The 23,334-nt window shown below is 44.0% G+C and overlaps 2 protein-coding genes across 2 annotated transcripts in view; both read left to right on the top strand.

The window, feature by feature from the left end:
- The window catches only part of afg2a (AFG2 AAA ATPase homolog A), a 100,728-nt gene extending 84,858 nt beyond the window's left edge, over positions 1-15,870 (top strand). The window contains exon 17 of the mRNA XM_070836580.1: positions 15,559-15,870. Coding sequence (XP_070692681.1) covers positions 15,559-15,738 — 180 coding nt within the window. The 3' untranslated portion in view covers positions 15,739-15,870. The remainder of the gene's footprint in view (positions 1-15,558) is intronic.
- Positions 15,871-18,059: 2,189 nt separating this feature from the next.
- spry1 (sprouty homolog 1, antagonist of FGF signaling (Drosophila)) lies at positions 18,060-22,332 on the top strand. Its single transcript, XM_070837147.1, has 2 exons — positions 18,060-18,795; positions 20,303-22,332. The coding sequence occupies exon 2, from the start codon at positions 20,358-20,360 to the stop codon at positions 21,435-21,437; it is 1,080 nt and encodes a 359-aa protein (XP_070693248.1). The 5' UTR covers positions 18,060-18,795; positions 20,303-20,357; the 3' UTR covers positions 21,438-22,332.
- Positions 22,333-23,334: the final 1,002 nt, after the last annotated feature.

Here is a 23,334-nt window from a genome sequence, read left to right as displayed (position 1 = left end):
TTCTGGGAAGTCATGGCTGTTGATATAAAATGTACAGTATGACAATAATGGACATGACGATGAGGAACTCTTTTACTGGAACATGTTATTATTGAGTCTGTTCCCTTTTTCCCATGACACAAAACATAATAAGCATTTCTGTGTTGATGCACCCAAACATTCACCGACTTGCATGTTTGACAGATAAAACCTACAGGTTGAATCAATGCTTTTGATGCATATCGTGACACTGATCAATGATCTCAATCTCTGTTCCTTTAATATTATGTATTTTACATTTCCTTAGTCGGTATCATAACAAGCTACTGTGCCAAACAGTAGCTGAAAACTTTACTGTGCCACAAAGTTAAAAGATTATCTAACTGGGTGGAGTGAGTGGTATTGCCATGGTATGGATATTGAGAGTAGGTGGACCTCTCCATCCCTCTGTGACAGAGCACTGAGCCATTATATTTGACTTGGCATGCTAAGTGGTAATGCGGTAGGCAGCTGGGTGAGCCACAGCCGATGAGTATCGGTCGGCCGTGCGTCAAGCCCCACGCTGCCAGGCAGGGAGCCTGAATGAAGGGCTGCGAGGGGGGGGGGGGGTGCTCATAAATCAAGAGCAAGATGCTTATTGAAGCTGGAGGCCACTAAGCAGAGTCCAGTTTCAATTTTCCTATCACACACACACTGTCACTGACGTGCTCCGTCTCTCTCTCTCTCTCTCTCTCTCTCTCTCTCCTGTTCTCACTCGCTTGCATTGCATTCTCAACCCTCTCTATCTGTCGACTGGTCGTGTGGAGGCTTTGCAGCCGTGTGACAAATCCTCTGTGAACTGCAGTCGGTGTCATCACAGAGTTTAGACGCTCACTTGGTTGGGGTCGTCTCCGTTGCAGCCTCACTTCCTTACAAATAGCTTGCTTTGTTCAGGTTCAGCATCTATTTATTCACTTATAACTTCTACTTTTTATGTATTCTATTAGTATTTGTTTCCACAATGACCTGTTTTCTTGTGTTGAGTTTTAACCAACCTTGTTGCCTTATGGTCAGCAGCTAGTCATGTGACTGTTAACATGCTACAGGTAATGCTGTGGTGGAGTTAGAATGTGTGTGCCTTGTCCACAAAGTTGAACGAGTGAGTGTCTCGTGCAAAATCATGCAACACTTCGCTCATTTCTGGTAGAGATGAGCCTTCACGGAGTTGAATGCAGCTTGCTTCTTGTTGACAGTGGTGCTCTTGTCCAGCTAGAGGATGACTTGTCTCTCACAGTAGATGAGTTTATCTCGACTCATTCCCAGTACGCATTCTGTTGCGTCCTGTTGGTGAAATTTTGCTACCATAGGTCTCAGTTTGGTGTTGGGCCAAGAGTGTGGTGCGCAGAGACAGTGCACCTCTCCAGAGTCCAGCATGAACTTCACCCTTTCCACTTTCTTCTCCAAGTTGATCACTCAAGATTACAATTCTGTTGCTGTAGCTCGATAATGCTTCCTCAAGATCAGTATTGCAAAGGCCGTGGTTCTCTGTAGTTTCATGTAGTTTACTGGCAGAATCTGCTTACAAAGCCAGTCATCGATCTTTTTCTTTTTAAGTCATTGACTGATATGATGCGCAACATCTCCAGGTCCACCGGGAGAGATGATGAGTCACTGGTACCATTAGCCGTCTTGACTTCACGGGTGGTATGATGCCTCGGTCTTCCTTCTTTGCCCGCAAATCCTGACTCATTGTTTATCAGAGTTAAAGATGATGCCATGTAAGCAAAAGTATCAATGTGTTTTTTTTAAGTTGAATGATGTAAAAGTAGCAAAGCACAGGAGCCCTAGGCACATCTACCTCCCTTTCATGCTAACCGGAAGCCCCTCTTACTTAGCTGAAGCTTTGACTTTAATTACATTCCTGGAATTTCAGAGTTGTTTGAGGGAAGAGGGAGGCAGGGTCGGGAGGAGCAGGGGGTGGAGGGGATCGTGCAGGAGGACGCAGTTGTTGTCAGCTCGGAGCTAGAAGCTTGTTAAAATCACCTGTCTTCCTACCTGCCCGGAGTGACATCTGGTTTCCCAACTCTCATCTTCGAACTAAACCCTCCACCGACAACACACACGCACACATGCGCACACACACAAACCTTTAGCTCACACTCTGCCCAGAAATTTGCTGCCGGCTCTCCCTCGTCACCTCTGGCATCACTTTCCCAAACAGAAGCGACATTTGATACTGTAATCGTAGTGTTGTCTTTAAGGAGAAAAGCCTAACTTGCTCCTGAAGGAAGGTGTGATGCTGCTCCACTTCTCTCTTTTTCTATTTATGATCAAGCCCTGACAAGAAAAGACCTGGAGGTTTTATTGCACCCTGTCACAGGCACTGAGTCAGTATCAGGGCTTGTTTGTAGTTTTGCTGAAAAGCTAAAGTATCCATGTTTTTTAGAATTTCAATTCAGAGATTTAATTGTGAACTGAGGATTGTTAATAAAGTGGTGAATATGTTTTAGTTTCTGTCAAAATTTAAGCAAACGCTCGACCACATAGATACTAATTTCAGTCAGGTTCGAGATATTGCCAGTGACCACATGTACATGTTTACTCGTGTCTCATCCCTTATTCTTGCGCAGGATCTTCAAAAGTTCTCAATCAGTGGCAAATTGCACACTACATCATTTTAACCGACTTTCATTATGAGTCCTATTTTTTGTGAAGTCTTTGGCTATATAAAGATTTTGCCTGGATAGGAGCATAAGCATAATCCAGTAAAGAAGAAGAAAAGTACTGACTTGTACAGTTACATCAGGATACATAACTCACAACGTATTTGTTCAGGCAAAATGTGCAAGTGGCTGAAAAATGTCTCAGCATTGAGTAATCATCTGATATTTTCATTCAAAATGGATGTTTGTTTTGCTGCTTTCTTTTGTTGGTTGAACATATGAACGCTTAAAAAAGGCTTTTGTGTTTGATGTTTTAGCGTTTCCTTCTCTGGAATAATCTTCAGACGCACAGTGTTTTGTATTTTCTTCAGAATGGTTTGTTTGAAACAAGTGGACAACTTATAGAAACCCAAACTTCATTAACAGAGGGTCTCACAGACCTCCCTGTGCTGCGTGATTGGCAGGCAACCTCCAGGAGGTGAAGTGCAAAAACACCACAGCAATGAGCACTTAGCAGATGTTGACAAGTTGTTGACAAAAAAATCCGGATTTCCCTGCAAGAGCACAGTAGGGACAGAAGTGGAAGCCGCTGTTTGGATGCAGAACACGAAGAGGTACCGACAACTGACAGGCAGCGCCAACGCTGCACCCACCCGCCCTCAAGATCTCGCAGTGTCGTAACCTCCACCTGACTTGAAGAAGGGGTTGGTTGTTGAGGCATTTTAATAAAACCTCAAGCAGCAGCATTCAGCCGTATCAGAATATCTTTGTGTTCAGCCACAGATGCCTTTGACCGACCGCGACCTCCTTAGCGGTGGGTCTTTTTCCTCCAACAGGGGGAGAGCTGTTTGGTCCGAGCCCAGGTGTCTGAGACGCTTGGCTGACAGCCATTCAAACTCACTGGCGCAATTGTTTTCTTAACTCTGTTTTTTTTCTTTTTTCTTTTCACACTGGCAGGAGCAAGTCTGTTCCAATGCAGGACGTACAAATCAGGCAGATCAACAGTCTGTTTTGACGTCAGCGTCCCGCCTGTGATGCTTAATATTCCCCTTCCCCAGATTACTGTGCAGCTCTTCAGCTCCCTGTTAACAAAGTCAGTGTGCCAACCTGTAACTTGAGGAAACTGTTTTTGTGAAGCCCCAAATTTTGAAATAAAAGCCTAAGCGGACAGGCTGGATATGCAGAAGCTTGTTTGCAACAATTAAAAACCAAAGAGCTTGATCACAAATACGGCCTTGTGTGATGACACACACGCCGCCACCACGACACACACAGCAAAACTACCCTCACAGGAAGACAAATGGTTTCCTCTTAACACCTGTTGTGGTTGTGGCTGTTCCTCCTCTGGCTCTGTGTGTCGTCTGTCTGATTTATGACCCAGTATTTGTTGTTGCAAAGATTTTTATCACCAAGGACACAGGCGCAAAAATGCATCAACAAAACGTGTTGCTGTTTGAATAACAGTGACATTACACAATGTACGAAGCTGAAATACGCTATCAATCCATAACTCTTTAAGAAGAAAAAAGATCTGTAATCATCATCAAATAAACATGTCAGCTTTGGTGGAATGCGTGTCTGACGAGGTCTGAAGTTGGCAGTGATTTTCCAAAATACGGTTTAACCTCTAGTCTGCGTGTGTGTGTGTGTGTGTGTGTGTGCGTGTGCGCGTGCATGTGTGTTTCTATGCAGCTGACCACAGAAGTGGTCACGCTGCCGCTCAGAAAAACATAGTTGACATGGAAAACACAGTCAACAGTTCAACAAAGGCAGCGGGGAAAAAGCCTTTCACACCTCTGTAGCTCTGTGTGACTGTGAAACACCTCGCCTCACTTCCTCTCCAACGAGCCTTTTGCCTCCTGTCATTATAAATATGTTGTTCTTAGTTGACACTGCAGGTTAAGTAAAGGTTAAAAAAGAAAACATTTCCCTCACCACTTCAGTCAGCAGGCTGCCGTGGCTTGCAAAAGGCCACCTATTGCTGAGAGGGAAATGGCTCCACTCGGCCCTAATTTTACATTTTATATAGAAAGCCTCCACTGCGGTTTATGTGCCAGTACATGGTGAGCAGAAATTTAATTTCTCCCGGGAAGTATGAGCCTTAAGCGCACTAGTTGTGCTGTTTCTCTTGGCCAGGCAGGAAGACAGAATGTGGGTAGCCAAAAGCCAAAAATGAATAGAGCAAGAAAGGAGGAGTAGAAAGGTAAGAAAGGACAGATGAAGTGTGGGGAAAGGTAGGAGGAGAAAGAGAGGTGGATGCCAAAAAGTGGAGGCAGAGAGAGGTACAACAACATGAAAGTAGCCAATAAAGTTAGGACAGAGGAGCCAAGAGTGAAATATACACTGCTGAGGACACACCATTACTCTGTTTCAATTATATAAAAGGGCATTTCACTGTAAATTATGATATATCACTTTTAAAACACATTGAAAATGGGAAAATTATAGCTCTCTCAAATGTTACAAAACATTTACACATAATACGTCTGTTGATTCTAAACCTTATTGAATAAATAATAATCTGCATTTACAGTGTGACTATGTAACGTTTGAATGACACCAGTCAATGTTTCTTTTTTTTTAAATGAAAAAGTTGAATTCACAGGAAATAAAACATACGAAGCATAGTTTTGTCGCTACAGGCTTAGCCTCTAATGTTAGCAAACTTTACATAAACGCTGTCTGGCTGAACTTAATGACTCTGACTCCTCTGTGCGTGTGTTTTAGCACACCACAGACAAACATGATGTCTTCAAAGCAGCTGACTCATAGGTTTATTGTGCCATTCTCTTGTAATTACCACTTATGGCCACAGTGGCCACTGTTCAGCAAAGAGTATTTAGTGTTGCTTTTAAGGGAAGCTCCACTGAACACATCACAGTCTGTTTACAGGTAATGGGGAGCACTACTGTGCTATATAGCCTCTAGTGGCCTCCAGAGTCGACGGCGTGTAGTCTGATGAATTACCTCAAGCGGCGTCTCTTGAGTCTGTGTCGGTCGGGTCTGCAGTCTACGAGTTTAAAAATGAAAAGAATCTGGGAATGTGGAGCTCACCAGAACCTCTTCAGCCTGCTCCTCATCGTTAGGAGCGCAAGGCTACAGTGTACTAGCCACTAATAGCATAACACACGCAATTTGCTGACCAAACTGTCAGCGGCTGAGTTGCATTGTGGATAATGTTGGTGCTACATTGTGACAAGGAAAAAGAGTACATGAAATAAAAAAAAAAAAACTCAGTGCACTTTTCTAGTGCAGATCTGTGCTAGTCCTGACCAAAACCAGACAATTTTTCTCTACCAAAGATTAAAAGTGAACAGAGGTGTGCCCCACATATAGAAATCCCTTAACAAGATAAATACTCATTTTTTTTTAAAAGAAAGGTGCTGCCATATTTGTGGAATTATGTGTTTGAGTATGTGTTTTGACTCAGTTGGTCCGTGTTGTATGTTGCGTGTTTTGTGTTGTTCATTCTTGAATTGGCAATTCAGGTGGTCTGTATCTTGGTGTGTATGAAAAATGGAGCGTAAAGGAAAAAGAACATTTCTGTGGGGCACATCACACAGGTGGAGTTTTACTTACCTTGACATTACCACATGCACACACATCACACACACACACACACACACACACACACACACACACACACACACACACAGCTGAGTCTCCAGGTCACTTCAGTGTGGGTGTGTTTGGTAAATATGCCATCCCTGCCTTCCCAAGTCCAGGGAGAATGTGGAGCTTTCATTCGCCTGATTAAGGGGCGAGGACAAATATGCCCTTAAAGACGAGGCCCAGCTAAACCCCCCCACCCCCATCACACACACACACACACACACACACACACACATGGACACACTGACAACCTTAACACTGCGTAGCCCCAACACAGGTGCTATCCCACATGGGTCTTTCCAAAATATAAGGTGGGGAGGGGTCTGAGTCAACAGACATTCAACTGCCTGACATGGAAGCTTTTGTAGTAGATCTCAATCTTAAAATCAACCTCTCGCTTTACTTGCATGATCAGTGAGTCATGCAACAGGGGAGCATCCTCCACTTTCATGACAAATATTTCCTGCGTGGCTGGAACACATGCCTCACTATCTCAACGTAAAGCTCGCATACATATAACAGGTCACGGAGCATTCCTAAAGGCAGGTCTTTTATTTTACCATATATCTATACCAGGTGGTTTTGATATGTTTAATGGTGAAGAAGAAACTGGCCAAAACTCTGATCTTTTGGTGGAGTAAAAATCAGCAACTTAACACTTAATAGTCTTTGTATAAGCGAACAAGTCGGCGGCAAATCCCATGTTAGGTGAATGCAGAATAAAATCACACTTGTGCCAGTGTCTTTTCCAAGTAACGATGGCTCCGTGGCACAATATTGAATGTGCATGTCAGTGTAATCCTAAATGTAAAGCTACGTAATCTGTCACAGGCGATGTGCCCCCAGTTTAGATAAACACAACATTTCCTCTGACTTTCTACTTTAGAGCACAAAGGTTTCTGTCTGCTGGAGTACTCATGCGTAATATGTTCCCTCTATTGTCTCTATTGTCTCAGCTGTAGCATATAGCGAGGAAAAACCCACACGAACACACTTTCATCATCAGAGTTTTCTGTGGAATCTAAATTCCTCTGCTGAGAGCACAAGCATGTGCACCTTCATCTACGGCTCTGCTATTTATGATCATGTGCCATGTTTCCGTTCTCCCCCTTTCTCCACACGTGACTCTGCTCTCTTGCTTGCTTAACCTCACCTCGCTCTCTTCAACCCTCTCTCTCTCTCTCTCCCTCGCCTTGCAATCTTAAATAGGTTTCATATGGAGCTGTGGTCAGGCCTTGTTTCTCATGGTGGCGGCATGTCATTGCAGACACTTCCTCTTTGCCTTTTTGGATGATGAAACATTTTATTTCTGTTTGAGAGTTTGGGTTCTGTGCCCCCGTCATGATTTGGATTTATATCTTATTTAATTTCCTCTCTGACAATTGGATTCAGCATGTACAGCACGGCTCCTTTTTTTTTGTCCAGTTATGTTGACCATGGTGATGCTGTGCAGTTTTAGCAGGGAGGGAGTTAATATGTTGCTATATGCATTAGAGCACCACTTATTATCTTTGTCTGCAACGTTTTTGATAGGAAACTATTGGTTAGTCCATTTTTGTTCAGAAATAAAACACATTCCAACTCCAACTCCTCAGATGTGACGATATGCCGTTTTCTTAATAATAAAGTGACAATCTTTTAATTTTGATTTTGAATTTCAGTTGAGCTTGAAAGCGTCACCCTGGAAAACTGATTGAAGCTCAGCATTATTTTCTTTTTAGCATTTTGGTCATAGTAGTTGCTGTTTTTTTTTTGCATTTTATTAAACCTCCATACAATAAAACATCATATTGGGTTGGACTGACTGAGAATTTGCACTTGAAGCAAGTTGTGTCCTCTTTTTTTATGATTGAAAAGTAAATCATAAAAGTAAGAGAACAACCTGTTTCTTCTGGCTGCGACGTTTGAGGGTGTTTGACTGTTCATCAAGCAAATATGCATGTGTTTGCTTGTTTGTACAAGACTTCCCCTAGAAAGATTGTACATGTTTGCATTCAGCCATGTACGTATGACTGTATATATACATATATGTGTGTGTGTGTGTGTGCTTGTACATATGCATGAATTTGTGGTTACATGTCGCTGTGTAGCATGTTTTTTTTTTTTTTTGGGTGCACATCATGAGTGTACTGGCCTATAAACTTTATCTGTGTGGTCTTGCAAGTGTTGCATATGACTGTGTGCACATGTGCGCAAATACACGTTCAGTGCATTATGAACTGTACGTGAGCAAGTGCAGGGTGCTGAGAGTGTGTGCACGTGGTGGTGCGCTGTAGGCTATGTGTGCAGGACTTGTGGAGTGATGGAGGAGAGGTTTTGTGGGAGGCGGGGTGGGGGGGATCGAGGCTCGCTCCTGTAAATGTGGCCATTTGTGTGTGAGGGAGGGGGTGAGGCCGGAGCGAGGAGGGGGGGGGTACTGGATGTAGCCTGCTGTAGACACAAGGGTGGATTGATAGTAAACACACACTCCGGGTCTAGAGGATCTGCTGCCGGTAGCCCAGCTAACAAGCCCTTCATTAAGGCCGTCTGATACACTCACTGAGCGCCTTTGTTGAAGTAGGAAGCGAAAAGTACACCAGACAGATTTGACCTGAGAACGTTGGTATGTGCTGCCAAGCCTTTTTTTTTTTTCTCCCCCTCCACCTCTCAAGAAGAGTTTATTTTCGTCGCGCTGAACAGGTTGTCTCATGGCATGCGCCACATCTCACCTCCACCAGGGAAATACTGCGGGGGAAAATAAAAATGTCCATAGTTATTTTGCTATGCACATTTAGGATGCATGTAAAGCTTTTTGGAGGGTTGCTGCATGCTTTTGGGCTTCTGAATCAGTGTGTAGCTTTATGTGCACATGTACTGTGTGTTTGTGGTGTGTGCATGTGTAACACATGGACGTGAGTTTAGTGATGGAATACATGACATTTATTAAATTATTCTGACACATGGCACAAGTTCTCTGTTTCCCTTAATAATGCACCTGTACACACTAAGACATGCACTCTGTACCTGTATGTTCATTAGATATTGTATATCTCTGGGAATCCGAAGGATTTTTCACTTTTTGATGCTGTTGCATGTCTTTTTTTTCTTGACCTCAAAAGGGCTTAAGGTTATTGCTGTCACTATTTTGCACTCCCATCTAAACGTTTACACTCCTGACTTTTTATTCCACTCATATATTTCTGCGTGCCCTGTTCTGGTGCTAAAAAGTGTCAGGTGTGTTTATGTAACCCCCACTTTGCTATGTTCTTATTTATATTCTGTTATTCTTTGCTGGATTTTGTTACCATTTGCTGCTACAACGGCCTAATTTCCTCTCTGGGGTCATTAAAGTTTCGTGTTGCCTTATCTTACAAGGACAACAGGACCTCACATACAGTGCTGGACGCGCTGTAGTATATCACCCTACACACAGTCCGTACACCCAACATGGTATAGCTTGTGTTCATTTGAGCAGCATGATATACGATGTAGTTGTGGCTACAGAGAGAAGTGCATTGCAGTGACCAATAGAGCGTAAAGGCCACTGCTGTATCCAGGGTCTCATGTTGTGGCACCCTAATGGCTCGGAGCATGTGAGGCAAGCGAGGGCCTGCAGCCCTGAGCAAAATATGCCCTGCACGTGTCTGTTCTAATGTCATAGCCCCATTAAAAAGGCTTCACTGACCGAAATCCTCTGCCTTCTTCTGTCACAACGCTAGAATTTTAAAATGGATGATAATACAAAACCTGGTGTGCAGTTTCTAACAGCTTTATTGAAAAAGACCTTTAGAAATGATGTTAGTGGCTTATTAGAAAGATGGACCCAGTACCCTTTGTTAATTATCTGCTAACAGTAGACTTGATGGAGTAGTGAAGTGAAAACCATCAGCTCTGCAGTTAATAATTATCTAATAAATACCCATCACTTTATTACGTTCTAATCATCCAAAGATATTACAGTTCTGATTATTATGTGAATCATTAATAAAGTGCACTGGGTCTATTGGACTATTGACGCTAATATATCTCTCACTCTTTTCTCTATTAGTTTACTGTCAAAAACTAGACCAAACCGCCATCTGTTCCCGAGCACGTTCCTCTCACTTTCTAAAGTGTTCCACTCGCCTTGCATCTTGGAAATGAACTTCAGCTCACCCAAAGTTGTATTTTTGAAGTGCCAAATTGAATTCAAGTGTCCCTAATGATTTCTACATACAATCACTTTCTGCAACTCCTTTTCTTTTTCGGAGAGAAGAACCTTCAGTGCAGTCAAAGATCAAAAGGGGATGTAAATGTCTTTTCCCGTCTGTGTGAAATGACCAAGAGACAGTGGAGGTAAATGTGACTGCCAACCTCCAGAAAACATGTCATTATGGTAGTCTGACCCCTCCCTCTCACCACCGGATTTCACTCTTATTGACAGCAACTCTGAAGAGTGATGTTAAAACATTTTTAGCAAGACTTTTATATGGCCTTGCATACATTTCAGTGTGTGTGTGTGTGTGTACGTTCATGCATGTGAGGCTTGTTCTTCAGAGGGGTTTGAAAACCACCAGGGGAAACTTGTCATTAGAGGAATATGTGGAAACAAGGATGTGGTGGGCGCTCCAATTGAGTATCTATCACTTTTCCAGCGACCCATTTAAAAGCTCTGCAGTTTAAGAGGCTCTACTGACATTTTATTAAGGTGGAATGACTGGCACAAGGATTCAAGACATTTCTGCTGGTGATGGTGGAGGTGTAGAAAGGAGCTTTATGTTTAAAGTGTCGTGCTTCCGGTCAGAACAGGAGGTGATGAAACAGATATTACACTTTGTTTATTATATTGAACGTTATGTTTTTACTTCATAATGTAATTCAGTTTCTGCCTCACTACGTATGGTATCTATTATCTGTCTAGCCACTTTAGAAGAGGGATTCATCCTCTGTTGTTCTCCCCTACATTTCTATAGAATTAAAATAGCCTCGACACAAATTGCGCTGATGACTGGAAAGTTACAGGTCCATAAATGACCGTCAGTGTGTTATCACACAGCAGTTACCATTAGTGTGCCCTTGAGTGAGGCCCTAGCCTCGTCCTGCCCCAGTGGAGCTTCTCGTCAGCCACCAGTCGAGGACTGATTCATGGGTCAAACATTTCTCCACAGATCCATGGATGGACTTGTGGAAAACCAAACAAAATATGACATGCATGAATTAATCCAAAAGTGACAAATTAAACAAGATACACTGTCATTATCTTTCAAAACCACTGCAGTTGCTGTTAGAAAAATGACCGCTTTTCTGATCGGACACAGGCTATGAAGGTTTGGTCAGGTTTAGGCACAAAAACCACATGACTGGAGTTAGAAAAAGATCGTTATTTGGGTCATCACGGTTAAAAGAAAACCAAGACTGACTGTTGGAATGAAGCGGGTAAGGGACAGGGATCTCCCACATCTAAGTCGGACGATTTGTCGAGACTCACAAGCGTTCTTTGTCAGTTAAGCGTAAACATACGACACAAAAACAGAGAATGTTACAAAGAGGGGGCCATACATGTCCATTTTTGAATGTCACATCTCAGTGAAGCAGACTCCGCTGGGGCATCTAATATATTAAAGCGCTCATCCGAAATCCTAACCCGACCGAATATAATTCAGGGCCTAGCCGAGACTCTGGTCACGTCTCAGCCACCCGGAGCGCAGTGGATCCATGACGATGTCTAGTGTAAAGCGCTGGGTGTCACAGAGAATGTTTGTGTCATCAGCAAACATCTGCTGAGTCAATAGATGGAAGAGTATGAGTCGGTGAATATTTAGGAGTTAGTCACAGGCGTATTACTGTTTAACCTGAACCAGTCGCAGTGGAAGAGCTTACTGTACAAATTGTTACTTGAAACAGTTTTTGCTCCGTCATCAAAACTTCTGTCTTGGACTCAATATCAGGCCAACTTTTGGGTCATCTTGAGTCAGCAAGTTTTAGCCCGTCTCCAAACTGAGAGAGGCTCTTGATGATTACTTTTTTTTTTTTTTTTTTTCATTTGCTTTGCCTTTATGACTGGCTACGTGCCACCTCCGGGAACTCTAAGCTTGCCCACATCACCAGAGTGCAGCCACTGCAATGCATCAGCTCAGCCCTCTCCATATATTTAAGTGATTGCTGACATAATTTATGAAGGGAATGAAAAATAAAGTCTGCTTTGCAATAAAATTAAAAAAGAGAGAGATCTATGATTTATTTGCCTGCCACAAGTCAGCACTCCTCGCCACCACCCCCTAAACACACACACACACACACACATCTCATTTCTGTGCATTTGCAGTTTTCTCCTTCCTCCTCTTTCCCTCTCAGGAGCACGGGGGGCCCATCTTTAGGGGCTGGTAGGTTGCTTTTTCGGGGGGGGGGGGGGGGGGGGTGTCAGGGGTATCAAGGTGGTGCTGGAGGGGGGTCGGCGCTGGACTTTTGGCTCCGCTCTAGGAATGCCTTCACGTTTACAAACAAACTGGCTCTTTCGCTTGCCCTGTTTGCCTTTGTGGCTTTATTTTTTTTTTCAAGGCCTGTACGAGCAAACACACAGCGGGAAACACTGGCTTGTTGATCGCCTTCACAGACCAGCTCATAAACCTAGCAAGCATGAATGTGGGGGCCTGTGAGTGTGTGTGTCGTTTGTGTACTTCAGAGCAGCTCCGGACATTTTTTCCCCTTTTTTTTTTTTTTAATAAACCCGACGGGTGTTGTGGATGTAAACAACCAAATAATTATTAACCGTTGAATCATGAGATTGAGGCACAAGGAGGCTAACACGTCCTGTAAGTCAAGTTTCAATGTAAATAAAAAATTACAGTTTGATTGTGCTCCAAAGTTTGTCTGTTCCTGTTTATGGATGTTGCTTGGAAACAACACTAAATCACATTGTTCAACATGTGGCATCTCTCTCGCTCGTTCTCTCACTAGCTCCTTTCCTTGCTCACTCGCCCTTCGCTCCGTTGTAAACAGGGAACCGGGATACATGGCCTCATTGTTTTGCATCATTATTACTGACAGGCCAAAATGACTTGAATGATGGGAAACCCTCATACAAAATTAACCCAGCCCTGTGTGTTTACCCTGCCTAAATCATGTTGCTCATTGGCTTGAAACAGAAGAAGGGGGGAAAATAGGCCTCACATCCTGACATCTGCAAAGCACCTGTCCCGAGCCGTGCATGCTCGCTGGGCCGGGGCTCATTCAAACAGCTATCTCCCCTCATTTTACTCTCTAACCTTGAAAAACGCCATGACCGCCATGTGCTTTAGCAGTTGACGGCCTCTGCCGTGTTTTTTCCTGTCTCCGCTAAGTCTGTGCGGCGTATGTGTTTCAGATTATGTCACATTCTGTTGATATTTTTATTCAAATCTTGGCTTGAAATCCTGTGCATTTAAGCGTCATTAAAGAATAAGAATAATCATAATGCGTTGTTTCCACTTACGTACGTTTTTGAAGATATTCAAGATGACTATGAATGAATGTCTCCAGCTGGAAGACTACTGAGTATTACCAACAAGCTACTAAGCTCTTACTGCTACTATCTGCTAAGCAACTAAGCCAACCGGCAAACAGTTTTCCTTCTTCACATACGTAAAAACTGTGTTCGCCTCATTCTTTACTTGCCTTCAGCTGTCCTACGTGAGGATAAATTGCTACTCCTTACTTAAACATAATGCTTTGCACTACTGTACTGTTGTATAGGCTGCCCTCTTGATAGCACAGCCACAACCCATTCTCTGTTTTTAATAATTGGGCTTAATTAAGATATTTGAAAAAATAAGTGAGAGAAGCTATTTATTTGTTGCCACACATGATCAAAACAGCACTGCCTGGAAAGTGTAACACGCATGGTAGTTGTAGACCGTTCCACTGCTCACTGCACATGTGAATATTCACTTGCATGTCGCACAGTGTGCCACACAGTGCAGCTGTAGAGGGAGGGGCCAGTGACAGCAGCGCTTCGGTCCACTGAACAATTCCAGAGGACCCACGCTGCTCTACATGCATACTTTCACTGTTCAATATTCCACAGCTCTGCTTCATCACATGACCGCCTGTCCCACTAACCTCCCTGCAGACGTTATCAGTGGTTGTACAGGCGAATAGTTTCCTGCGAGGCTCTTGCTGGAGGGAGTTGTGTAAGCCGCCCTGGCTCAGAACAAAGCTGTGCTTCTAGAAAGGGAGGAGGGTGGCACTGCTGGGAAAGGTGCCTGGCCTTCATCAGCCATCGCCACCGACTCGGAAGTGAGTCACTCCTCTGCCGTGTGCAGAATCCCTCCCAAAGGTCACCGGCGCTGGCTGCAGCACTCCTCCATGTGAGCCATTGCATAATTCCATCAGTACTGTAGAAAAGAGGCTGCAAGAGAACTGTATTTACACTTTAGACGTGGCAGAACACAAACGACATTTTTTAAATAAAAAGAGCAGCTCTGGGTGCAGAAATAATCCTATTTAGGGTGGAACCAGATAACCACGTTTTGTTTTAGTTTTTTCCCTCTATAGTTACATTACGGACTGAGGTTTTAAAAAGGATAGCAGAGGAGGAGGCATTCCACTTTATACAGGAAAATGGCCTCCAAAGTTTAGTACTTAGTCCTTAGCTGTTATTTATGTTTTCATTAGAGTCCCTTGTTAGCTTGTGAGTCAACTTGTGTTCCAACAACATGTGGTTCTTTGGCTTCATAAGACATCTAATGGTATTATTAGATATATTTTTGTCTCCAGGGCCTAAACTAAATTTCCACTTACTCTTTTCCAAAATGGATAAGAGTCCAATTAGATTCTTATGACTCTGTTAGCTCCTATCAGCCTCTAAAATGATTATTTAAGGGTCATATGATGTTCATTCTTAGGACCCACTTAATCTTTTGCACCTGAAAATATGTACGTGTCGTTCGCCCGCCACACTTCAGCTGATTGTCTTTTCCAAAGAATACAGCTCACTCATCCCTCCAGTTCTCTCTCTTACCTCGCTACACTGTAAATTCGTACTTTTTCCAGGTGCAATGGAATTGGGGGACGGACCACTTGGCATTTCTTTTCATGCTGGTCTGTTTAATACAGATATGTGTTTGTATAGATTATATACAGCTTGATTTGTGTATGTCCTGTTTGTGTTTATCTCTCCATACTGCAGTGTCAACGATGTTTACAAGATAAAAGCATTTCTCTGAGAAAGATAAATAAAGTACTTTTCCAGTACCAGTACACGTCTACCCCTCAACAGTGTGTCGTCGAGGTCGATCAGCTTCTGACTGTGCTCGCATGAGTCGCTGGTGTTCAGTGGACGGACCGCTCTGCCTGACAGCTTAATATCTGTGTCTGTTTCCTGTCCCAGATAACAGCAGTATGCAGAGAGGCTGCTCTCCTGGCCCTACAAGAGGACATCAAAGCTCAGCACGTCGAGGCCAGACACTTTGAAAGTGCCCTGAACACTGTGAAGCCCCGGATCCCCGACTCTCTCATCCAGTCGTATATCAGCTATCAGCAGCAACACAGCGGCCTGTGCTTCTTCTGACCACACTGCAGTGCACCAAGCCAAAACTGAGGGACTTTTTTTTCTCTTTGTAATTCTATTTTAAAAGCCAAATTGTTCAGGTATCATCCTGCCTGGTAGAGCATTTAGTTTGCTGTTTTTTTCTGTATAACACATCGTTCATAGCTCAGCAGGACAGTATTATTTAATTTTTGAAAGATGAAGTACCATGCTTGAACTTAAAATATCGACAATGTATTAAATGCATTATTTATGTATTCATTTGCTTGTCTCATTAATATCAAGGGGACATTACAAGAAAAAGAAATGTCGCAAATAAGGTAATTAACACTAATATTCAAAAAAGATTTTAAAAAAAACTGACATTGCAGCAATTAGCCTGCGTCAAAATGTCTGTACAGTACACTCATTTAGTCAGAACCATGCAATTCCCAGCTAACGCAATGTCAAATCCATCGTTTTAGTCTTTTCTGTGTGTTTTCGGTGCCACTTTGAGTCAGTTGTTAGTTTAATTTAAACATTTGTGGCTCTAAGGTAAAGCGTGTTCTCTGTGGGGTTTCAACTGCAACTGCACAGTCAGATCACAGTTTTTTAAATGTTTTTCCACATACAGAAAAAAAAAATGTAGGCCCATATTTGACAAGATTGCTATAAATCCTGCTGTTTTATGCCTGATTATAGTGACAGTGGAGAGATTGACCCCCCTAATCAGAGTATTACATATGTTCATTTGCACTAACATGTAAGGAATTAGATAGTGGAATTAGATTTTTTTATCTGGGGACCTTCTGGACCCCTTCAAGGACCCCTGATGGTTACTAAACCCCTAGTTTGGGGAACCGCTGCTCTATATCCACGGGGAGAAAAACAGCCACGGCTGGTATATTCATCACATCCATCCATGGAAAATCAGCTAATTGCTGTAATCGTGAGATTTCCGTCCGCACTTCCGACCACTAAGAGCAGGGATCCAGGCGGCCATCTGTCGGTCTACCAGGATTTACATGATCACCAAGAAGCTGGATTTTAACATCCAGTCGCTGCTGCGCCACACAGCCGCTTTAACAGTCCGTTAACTCTAGTGGGGCTTTTCCGTATTCTTTTTTAAGCATTTGCTGACCCGAAATGGCTCTGGAGGTCATTCATCTATTGATTTTTCCATTTGAATAGGATAAATTGACTTTGTATTGAACTTCCTTTTCTCATGGATCCGGATGTAGCGCATCCGCGACACCAATCAAACCAGACAGTCAGGAACAGAGAGGAGGGGGGGGGGGGGGGGGGGGGTGGCAGGAGTGAGGGGAGGGGAGGGGGGGAGTCTTTCTCCTGGCTGCAGGGCTGCTTTTTTCTTAAGGTGGTCCTTGACTAAACCCACCAACCACCCACCCACCGTTTCCACTCCCCCCACGGAGAAAAACCGACCCATGCAACTCATCAAATGATGGGAAAGGGTCCGTATCAGAGAGTTATGCAAGCTGCAGGCTCATCGTGACACATTTTATTTCCTCTGACACGCGTGAATGCGTAAATGGGAACATTCCAGAGAGGAGAGAAGACATCCTGTTGATGTTTCTTCCCTGAATTGTCCAGAAAATCCCACAGTTGTCAGTGCAGAGTGGGTTTGTTCCAGCCACCTGATGGGTCTCTTGACTTTAAGTCCACGTTAATTCCAATTAACTTTGAGACTGTGCGCTTCAGTATGTGCGGGGTGTCCAACATACTACAGAGATCATTAACTTTGACTGAAAATGTCTCATCCTGCCAAGGAGCCCTGAAAGTCCCCAGATCTCTGTTTATAAACCATTTTTATTACAATATATCTGTCAAACCGTCATTTCAGGCTCCTCAACATGTTAAAACGTTTCATTTAAACATGTTTAGTGCATTTAAGTTCATTTCTCGTCCCAGAGCTTCAGGAGTTATCAGTTTGTTTTTGTGTATGAGACAGTTTTACTCATGTGTTAGCAGTTAAATATACATAATCGTTTGTATAAAATGCCATTGTTACTATCAGTGTGTTAGTAACAGTGATGTGCTCGTATCTTTTAGGGACCCACATGGTTTTTCACCTTATATTTTAGAAACAGAGCAAAGGGACTTTTACCGGTTTGTCAAAGGTTTATGCAGCAAAACTGACAAATCAGCATGAACAGAAATGAAAGTCGCGTTTATTACATCACTATTAGTCACATTATCCTCATTCACATCATTATTCATAACCCGCAAGAACGGAAACTAGTATTCTTTTTTTTTTTTTTCCTTTCCTGAGCCCCCTCCGCCGCGTCGAGGCAAAATAAAAAAGCCGTGCCACCTTAACTAGTGCACACATCTCTATCGCCCGGCCTTCCACATCTGCCCAATGAATCAGGAGCGGATGCGATGTATCCTTTTTCAGTGGAGTGAATGGCCAATGGGAGTTGGCTTGTCGAGCAAACACTGAGCCCTGCGTTCCCATTCATTCAGAGCTGAACAGGCCCGCAGAGCTGGAGAGAGCGCACCGCTGTCTGCGAGCCGACGACGCTTTGAGCGGAGCGCAGATCCCCCCGCAACAATAAGTAACAGCCAGAACTCTGCACACACACTCTCGAAGAGGAGAAAGTCTTTGGATATAAGCTCACCCGTGTTTGATTCAATTTCTCCGAGACGCTCTTGCGCTTTTTTTTTTTTGTTTCGTTTTTTTTTTCTCTCTCTCTCTCCTTCTAATTGTACAACAATTCCTGCGGGACTTCTATAACTGGGGTTGTCTTGCCCTAAAGATCGGCCTCCAAGTGCGCAGCAGTTCTCCGGGTGCCTTCCCTCCCTCCATCAGAGCTCCACCGTGGATTTACTTTGTTTTATCCTGGGACGAATGCACGCGTAACCCGCGCTGAACTTCTTTTTTAAAAAAAAAAAAAAAAAAAAAAACTACCCAAGAAAAGGGAATAACGCAAAGGGATACACTCGCACTGGGATTAACAGGCTGTGAATGTTATGCTTTAGACCCTATAGTCTACGTTTGGACATTGCCCCTTCCCTTTGGATGGAGTTTTGGTAGGCTATTTGGTTGATGGATTCGACGTTATGGATGGTTTCATATAGGTACGTATCTTCCCTACTATTTTACACACGTTTTACGCCTTTCATGTAGCATTTACTCCATTTATTATCGGATAGTAGCGCACGCAGCGACCCCCAGTTGCTCTGCCGTGGCGGTGTAAATGTTTTCTTACGCTGGTGCTTAAAGCCCTAATACTTTCCGTGTCACGTTCTGTGTCTTTGGCACTGGGAGAAAAAAAAAAACATCCGCGGCGGGTTAAATCCATCGCGATTAGCTGATGAAGTTGATGGATTTCTCCATGCCTGTGTCCTTCCGTGGCTCCGCCGTGACAAAACACCCTTCCCCCCACGGCGGTTGTTTTCATTCATAAGTTTTTCCCCGTCTATTTGGATGCGTCCTCTAATGTCTCCTGATCTCAGGCTCTGTGTGTTTTACAGGATCCTGCTCTCGTTGCTGCGCACGACGTCGTCTCCTCTTGACAGTCTGTGCAGATAATCCTATTTATAGTGCGCGCTTTGACGCGTACAGCGTTACAATTAATAAGAGTTGGTGTATTTGCAAAGTGCAAAAAAGAAAATCGAGCAGTTCGGCTCAGGCTGCTGTGTCTCTCTCCCTGTGTGGGTTGATGTGCGCTTCGTGGGGCAGACAGGCTTTTATGTTTTTGCAAACTTGAGTTGGTTTTGGCCTCGTGCAGGTCAGCGTTTCTTCATAACATCCACAAAGGCTCAAACCCCAAATTCCTCATGGTGTTTATTGCATGTACGCGTATATTAGTCAAACTGTTTGCTTCAAAGAAATATAAAAAAAAGAAAATCCTGTCCTGCTGTAGCGTGAGGTGAAGTTTTAATCTGACAACTTTCAAGCGCCTTTCAAGTGAAGTCTGTATTTTGTCGGAACTTGGTCTGACCTTTAGGGGTTTTTTTTTTTTTTTTTTTGCTCCACTCTTGTCCCTGTTTCCCCGAAATCCTTTTTGGTGTAGTAATAGAATACTAAGTGAGGCAGCTCATTTAGTTCCCTTGGATCGCGTCCTCATTTCGTCGCCGCGGTGCATTTAAATGTTAACTAGTCATACAAATGTAAATGAGGAGGGGAAGTATTTGTAGGGCCTACTGAAGTTTAGATGTGTGCGTATTGGAGGAGAAAGGTACAAAAAAAAAGTCTTGTTAATAGTCAACTTTATTCCCGGGTTGCCTCATTTTAAAGGAATCAGAAGTGACATGTTGTCATATTGACAGGATGAAAACAGTGACTCTGGTTTAGCTTTAAATACACCAGCAATTATTGAAACACACTTATTGCTTATCTCACTTTCAAAAGTAACACGTATTGAAGCTTGTAATTTTTGCTGCTACAGAAGAGTTGTGTAGTTACAGTGATATAATACTGACTGGTTTACATTTGGTTTTGCATCCTGTGAATGTGCTAACCTGACTAACTTCAGGACAGTGTGTGTGCTAGTTATGCCATGTTTTGGCTCTCTCTGATGATGTCTCCTCCCTCCCTGCTTCTCCTTTGTCTCTCCCCGGCCTCTCTTCCCCCCTCTGGCAGGTTTTCCGATGCATGCCAAGTCCACGGTGAATGTCGGAAGTGGTGATCCCCCCAGATGGAGCTCCAAAGTCAACATGGCCCCGGCGGTTCATTAGTGGTGATCCAGCAGCCTTCCCTAGAGAGCCGGCAGAGGTCGGATTACGAGCGGGAGCTCCAGCATGCTGCCATTCTCTCCCTGGACCAAATCAAGGCCATCCGCTCCAACAACGAGTATACCGAGGGGCCCTCTGTGGTACGGAGGCCTCCTGCGCCCCGCATGGCCCCCAGGCCCCAGGACAAACAGGAGAGAACTCACGAGGTCATCCTCGTCAATGTGAACAACAATTATGAGCACCGGCCATCAGGTCACCACCATCACGTTGGGGGCGGCGTGGTGGTTGTGTCTGGGGGGCAGCAGTATGGCGGGTCCCGGGCACCAGGGCTCAGCCGCTCCACTAGCACAGGAAGTGCCGCCAGTTCAGGGAGCAACAGCAGTGCCTCCTCTGAGCAGGGACTCTTGGCACGCTCGCCCCCCACCAGGCCTGGCATGAGCTTACAGCACCACCACAGAGTGGAGCGGCCTGTTCGGACTCAGCCCAAGCCCAAGGCCCTCTTACAGCCCCAGCAGGGACCTCACTTCCACCAGCCTCCACTAGAGGCTCCACTCAAGCCCCAGGGCAAAGGGAAATCAGACTCTGGCAATGGGGTGGTGGCTGCTGCCGGGCACCAGTTCATCTGTGAGCGCTGTGGGAAGTGCAAGTGTAGTGATTGCACGGCTCCCAGGAGCCTGCCTTCATGTCTGGCATGCAATGGCCAGTGCCTCTGCTCAGCTGAGAGCGCCCTAGAGCATGGCACGTGCATGTGCCTGGTTAAGGGCATCTTCTACCACTGCTCCAATGACGATGAGGGGGACTCATGTGCTGACCACCCCTGCTCGCTGTCACGTTCCCACTGCTGCTCTCGTTTCCTGTGCATGGGATTAATGTCGGTACTCTTCCCCTGTCTGCTATGCTACCCACCTGTCAAGGGGTGTCTGAAGGCGTGCCAGAGCTGCTACGACCGAGTTAACAGGCCCGGCTGTCGCTGCAAGAACTCCAACACTGTCTATTGCAAACTGGACAGCTGGGCCCCACAGACCCAGGAAAAACCTTCCTGATCGCCCTTGTGTGTTTGTGATTGCGTGTGCGCGGGAGACTCTTGATGTGGATCTTATGATGATAATGATAATGATGATGATGGTCACAAATTAATGTTTATCAAACATTCTAAGCATCTCCCACCCGCCTCCCCTCCTCGCTGCGGAAACCTAAGGAGCTAAGCAAAGGAGTAACGAAAACCACTCAATTATTTTTATTTTTTATTTTCTCTGGATCAGGACCATGTTTTTACAGACCAGTGTTTGCCTTAACTGTTTCTATGTCTATCCTCAGCTCCTCATTAACACTATTTTTATATATATATATATGAAAAAGTTTTTCTTCCGTTTTAGGTAGGCAGTTTCCTCTGGGTCTGTGTGCCCAGTAGGAGCTGCCTCTCACCAAATCTGTGAAGGACGATCTACTTTAGGGCAGTTATGTAGCTGTTACCTGGTATTCATAGCAAGCAGGTATGTTTGAATTTATTGGTTGCTACCACACTAAAACCGTGGTTCCTATGCTCATGTTGCATTAACGAAAGCACATCCATCTCATAGTATTTTTTTTTCTCCACTTGGATATGTTTCTCTCCTTCCACCCACCTGAACTCTTCATACACATTCTGTGGCATTCTCCCATGTTTTTTTTTTCTTTATTTTGTGTAAATTGTATGCTCAAAATCCATAAGAGGAATTCTGGCTATTTTTTAAAAGAAAAAATGTCTGTTAAAACATTTTTTTTGTTGTAAAAAATATTTATTATGTGAAGCTCTATTATTTTATGATATTTATTGCAAGAGACAGTCTTAAATTTACTCATGTCTGAATATAACAAAATATCAAATACTTACTGAAAAATTAAAGGGTGGCACAAAAGAAAACTATGTTAACTTTAATGCAGAAAATATATTAATTAATGAAAAACAGCAATGTCTGGTGTCTTGATTGAGCTGCTAAGAAACAGTTTGAGGAATGAAAGATGTGGCTGATGGCTGATTTGAAGGGATTGCGATTGTCTATTTTCTTGAGTTTGAGTTAATTGGCGAACAGCAAATCACTGTTTTCTGTGTGTGTGTGTGTGTATGTGTGTGTGTGTGTGTGTGTGTGTTCGTGCTGGGTGTGGAATTCCTGGTAAAAAATTGCAGCAGTGAGTAGAAACAGCTTGTTGCTCCAAATGTGACTGTTTACATTCTTGAAGAGCTTCTTTGCTGCGATTCTCCTCGGTAACCTTGAAAGCTAAACAATACAGGTCATTGACACGATTAGCCCCGAAGCTGCTAGCATTAACAGAGCCTCCACATTTCCATGAGTTATGCTCACAGGAAGTAACTCTCCTTCTAAGCCCCCCACTCTACTCACCAGCCAACAAGTCACCGCAAAACTATGCACTGGAGTTTACTCCCTGGGCTTTAACACAGCTAGATCGGGATGTTCCTAAACTCCCAAATGGTCTCCATATTGTAGAGCCCAACAGTGTGTGCCTTGAGAAATGAGAGCGACCATTACGAGTAGCCGGGGCCACCTGTTCAAAGATAATAAACCAGGGCTATCAATGCCGGGCTTTTATGACGTGGTTCCTGCACTAAAGGCAAGGACAGGAGCAAATTCAGCCCCCACCCCGACCCACACTCCCCCATTTGGCCGCCTCTTTTTGTCAGGGAATTTATCACTTGGGAAGTCCGCTGACCCCCCACCCCCACTGACACCCACTCCTCCCTCCATCTCTGGGCCCCCAGGGGATGAGATCATCACTTTGAAAGTTGGTTGGTCAGCCAGAAATGCCAACAGTTGGGGAAACACAAACTGTGACCAGGAATTTCTCTGGGACAAAGGAAAAACATACTGTGGCTTAGGTTTGGAAAACTGCAGCGTTGGCAAGAAGACAACACAACCATGTCAATAATCAGCTACATGTGAT

Source organism: Pempheris klunzingeri, chromosome 9, assembly GCF_042242105.1.
Source record: "Pempheris klunzingeri isolate RE-2024b chromosome 9, fPemKlu1.hap1, whole genome shotgun sequence".
Lineage (NCBI taxonomy): Eukaryota > Metazoa > Chordata > Actinopteri > Acropomatiformes > Pempheridae > Pempheris > Pempheris klunzingeri.
This window is presented reverse-complemented; position numbering and strand designations above follow the sequence as displayed.

Bases quoted from the DNA above. Each gene is read 5' to 3' on its own strand.
- spry1 (XM_070837147.1), top strand. From the start codon at position 20,358: ATGGAGCTCCAAAGTCAACATGGCCCCGGCGGTTCATTAGTGGTGATC.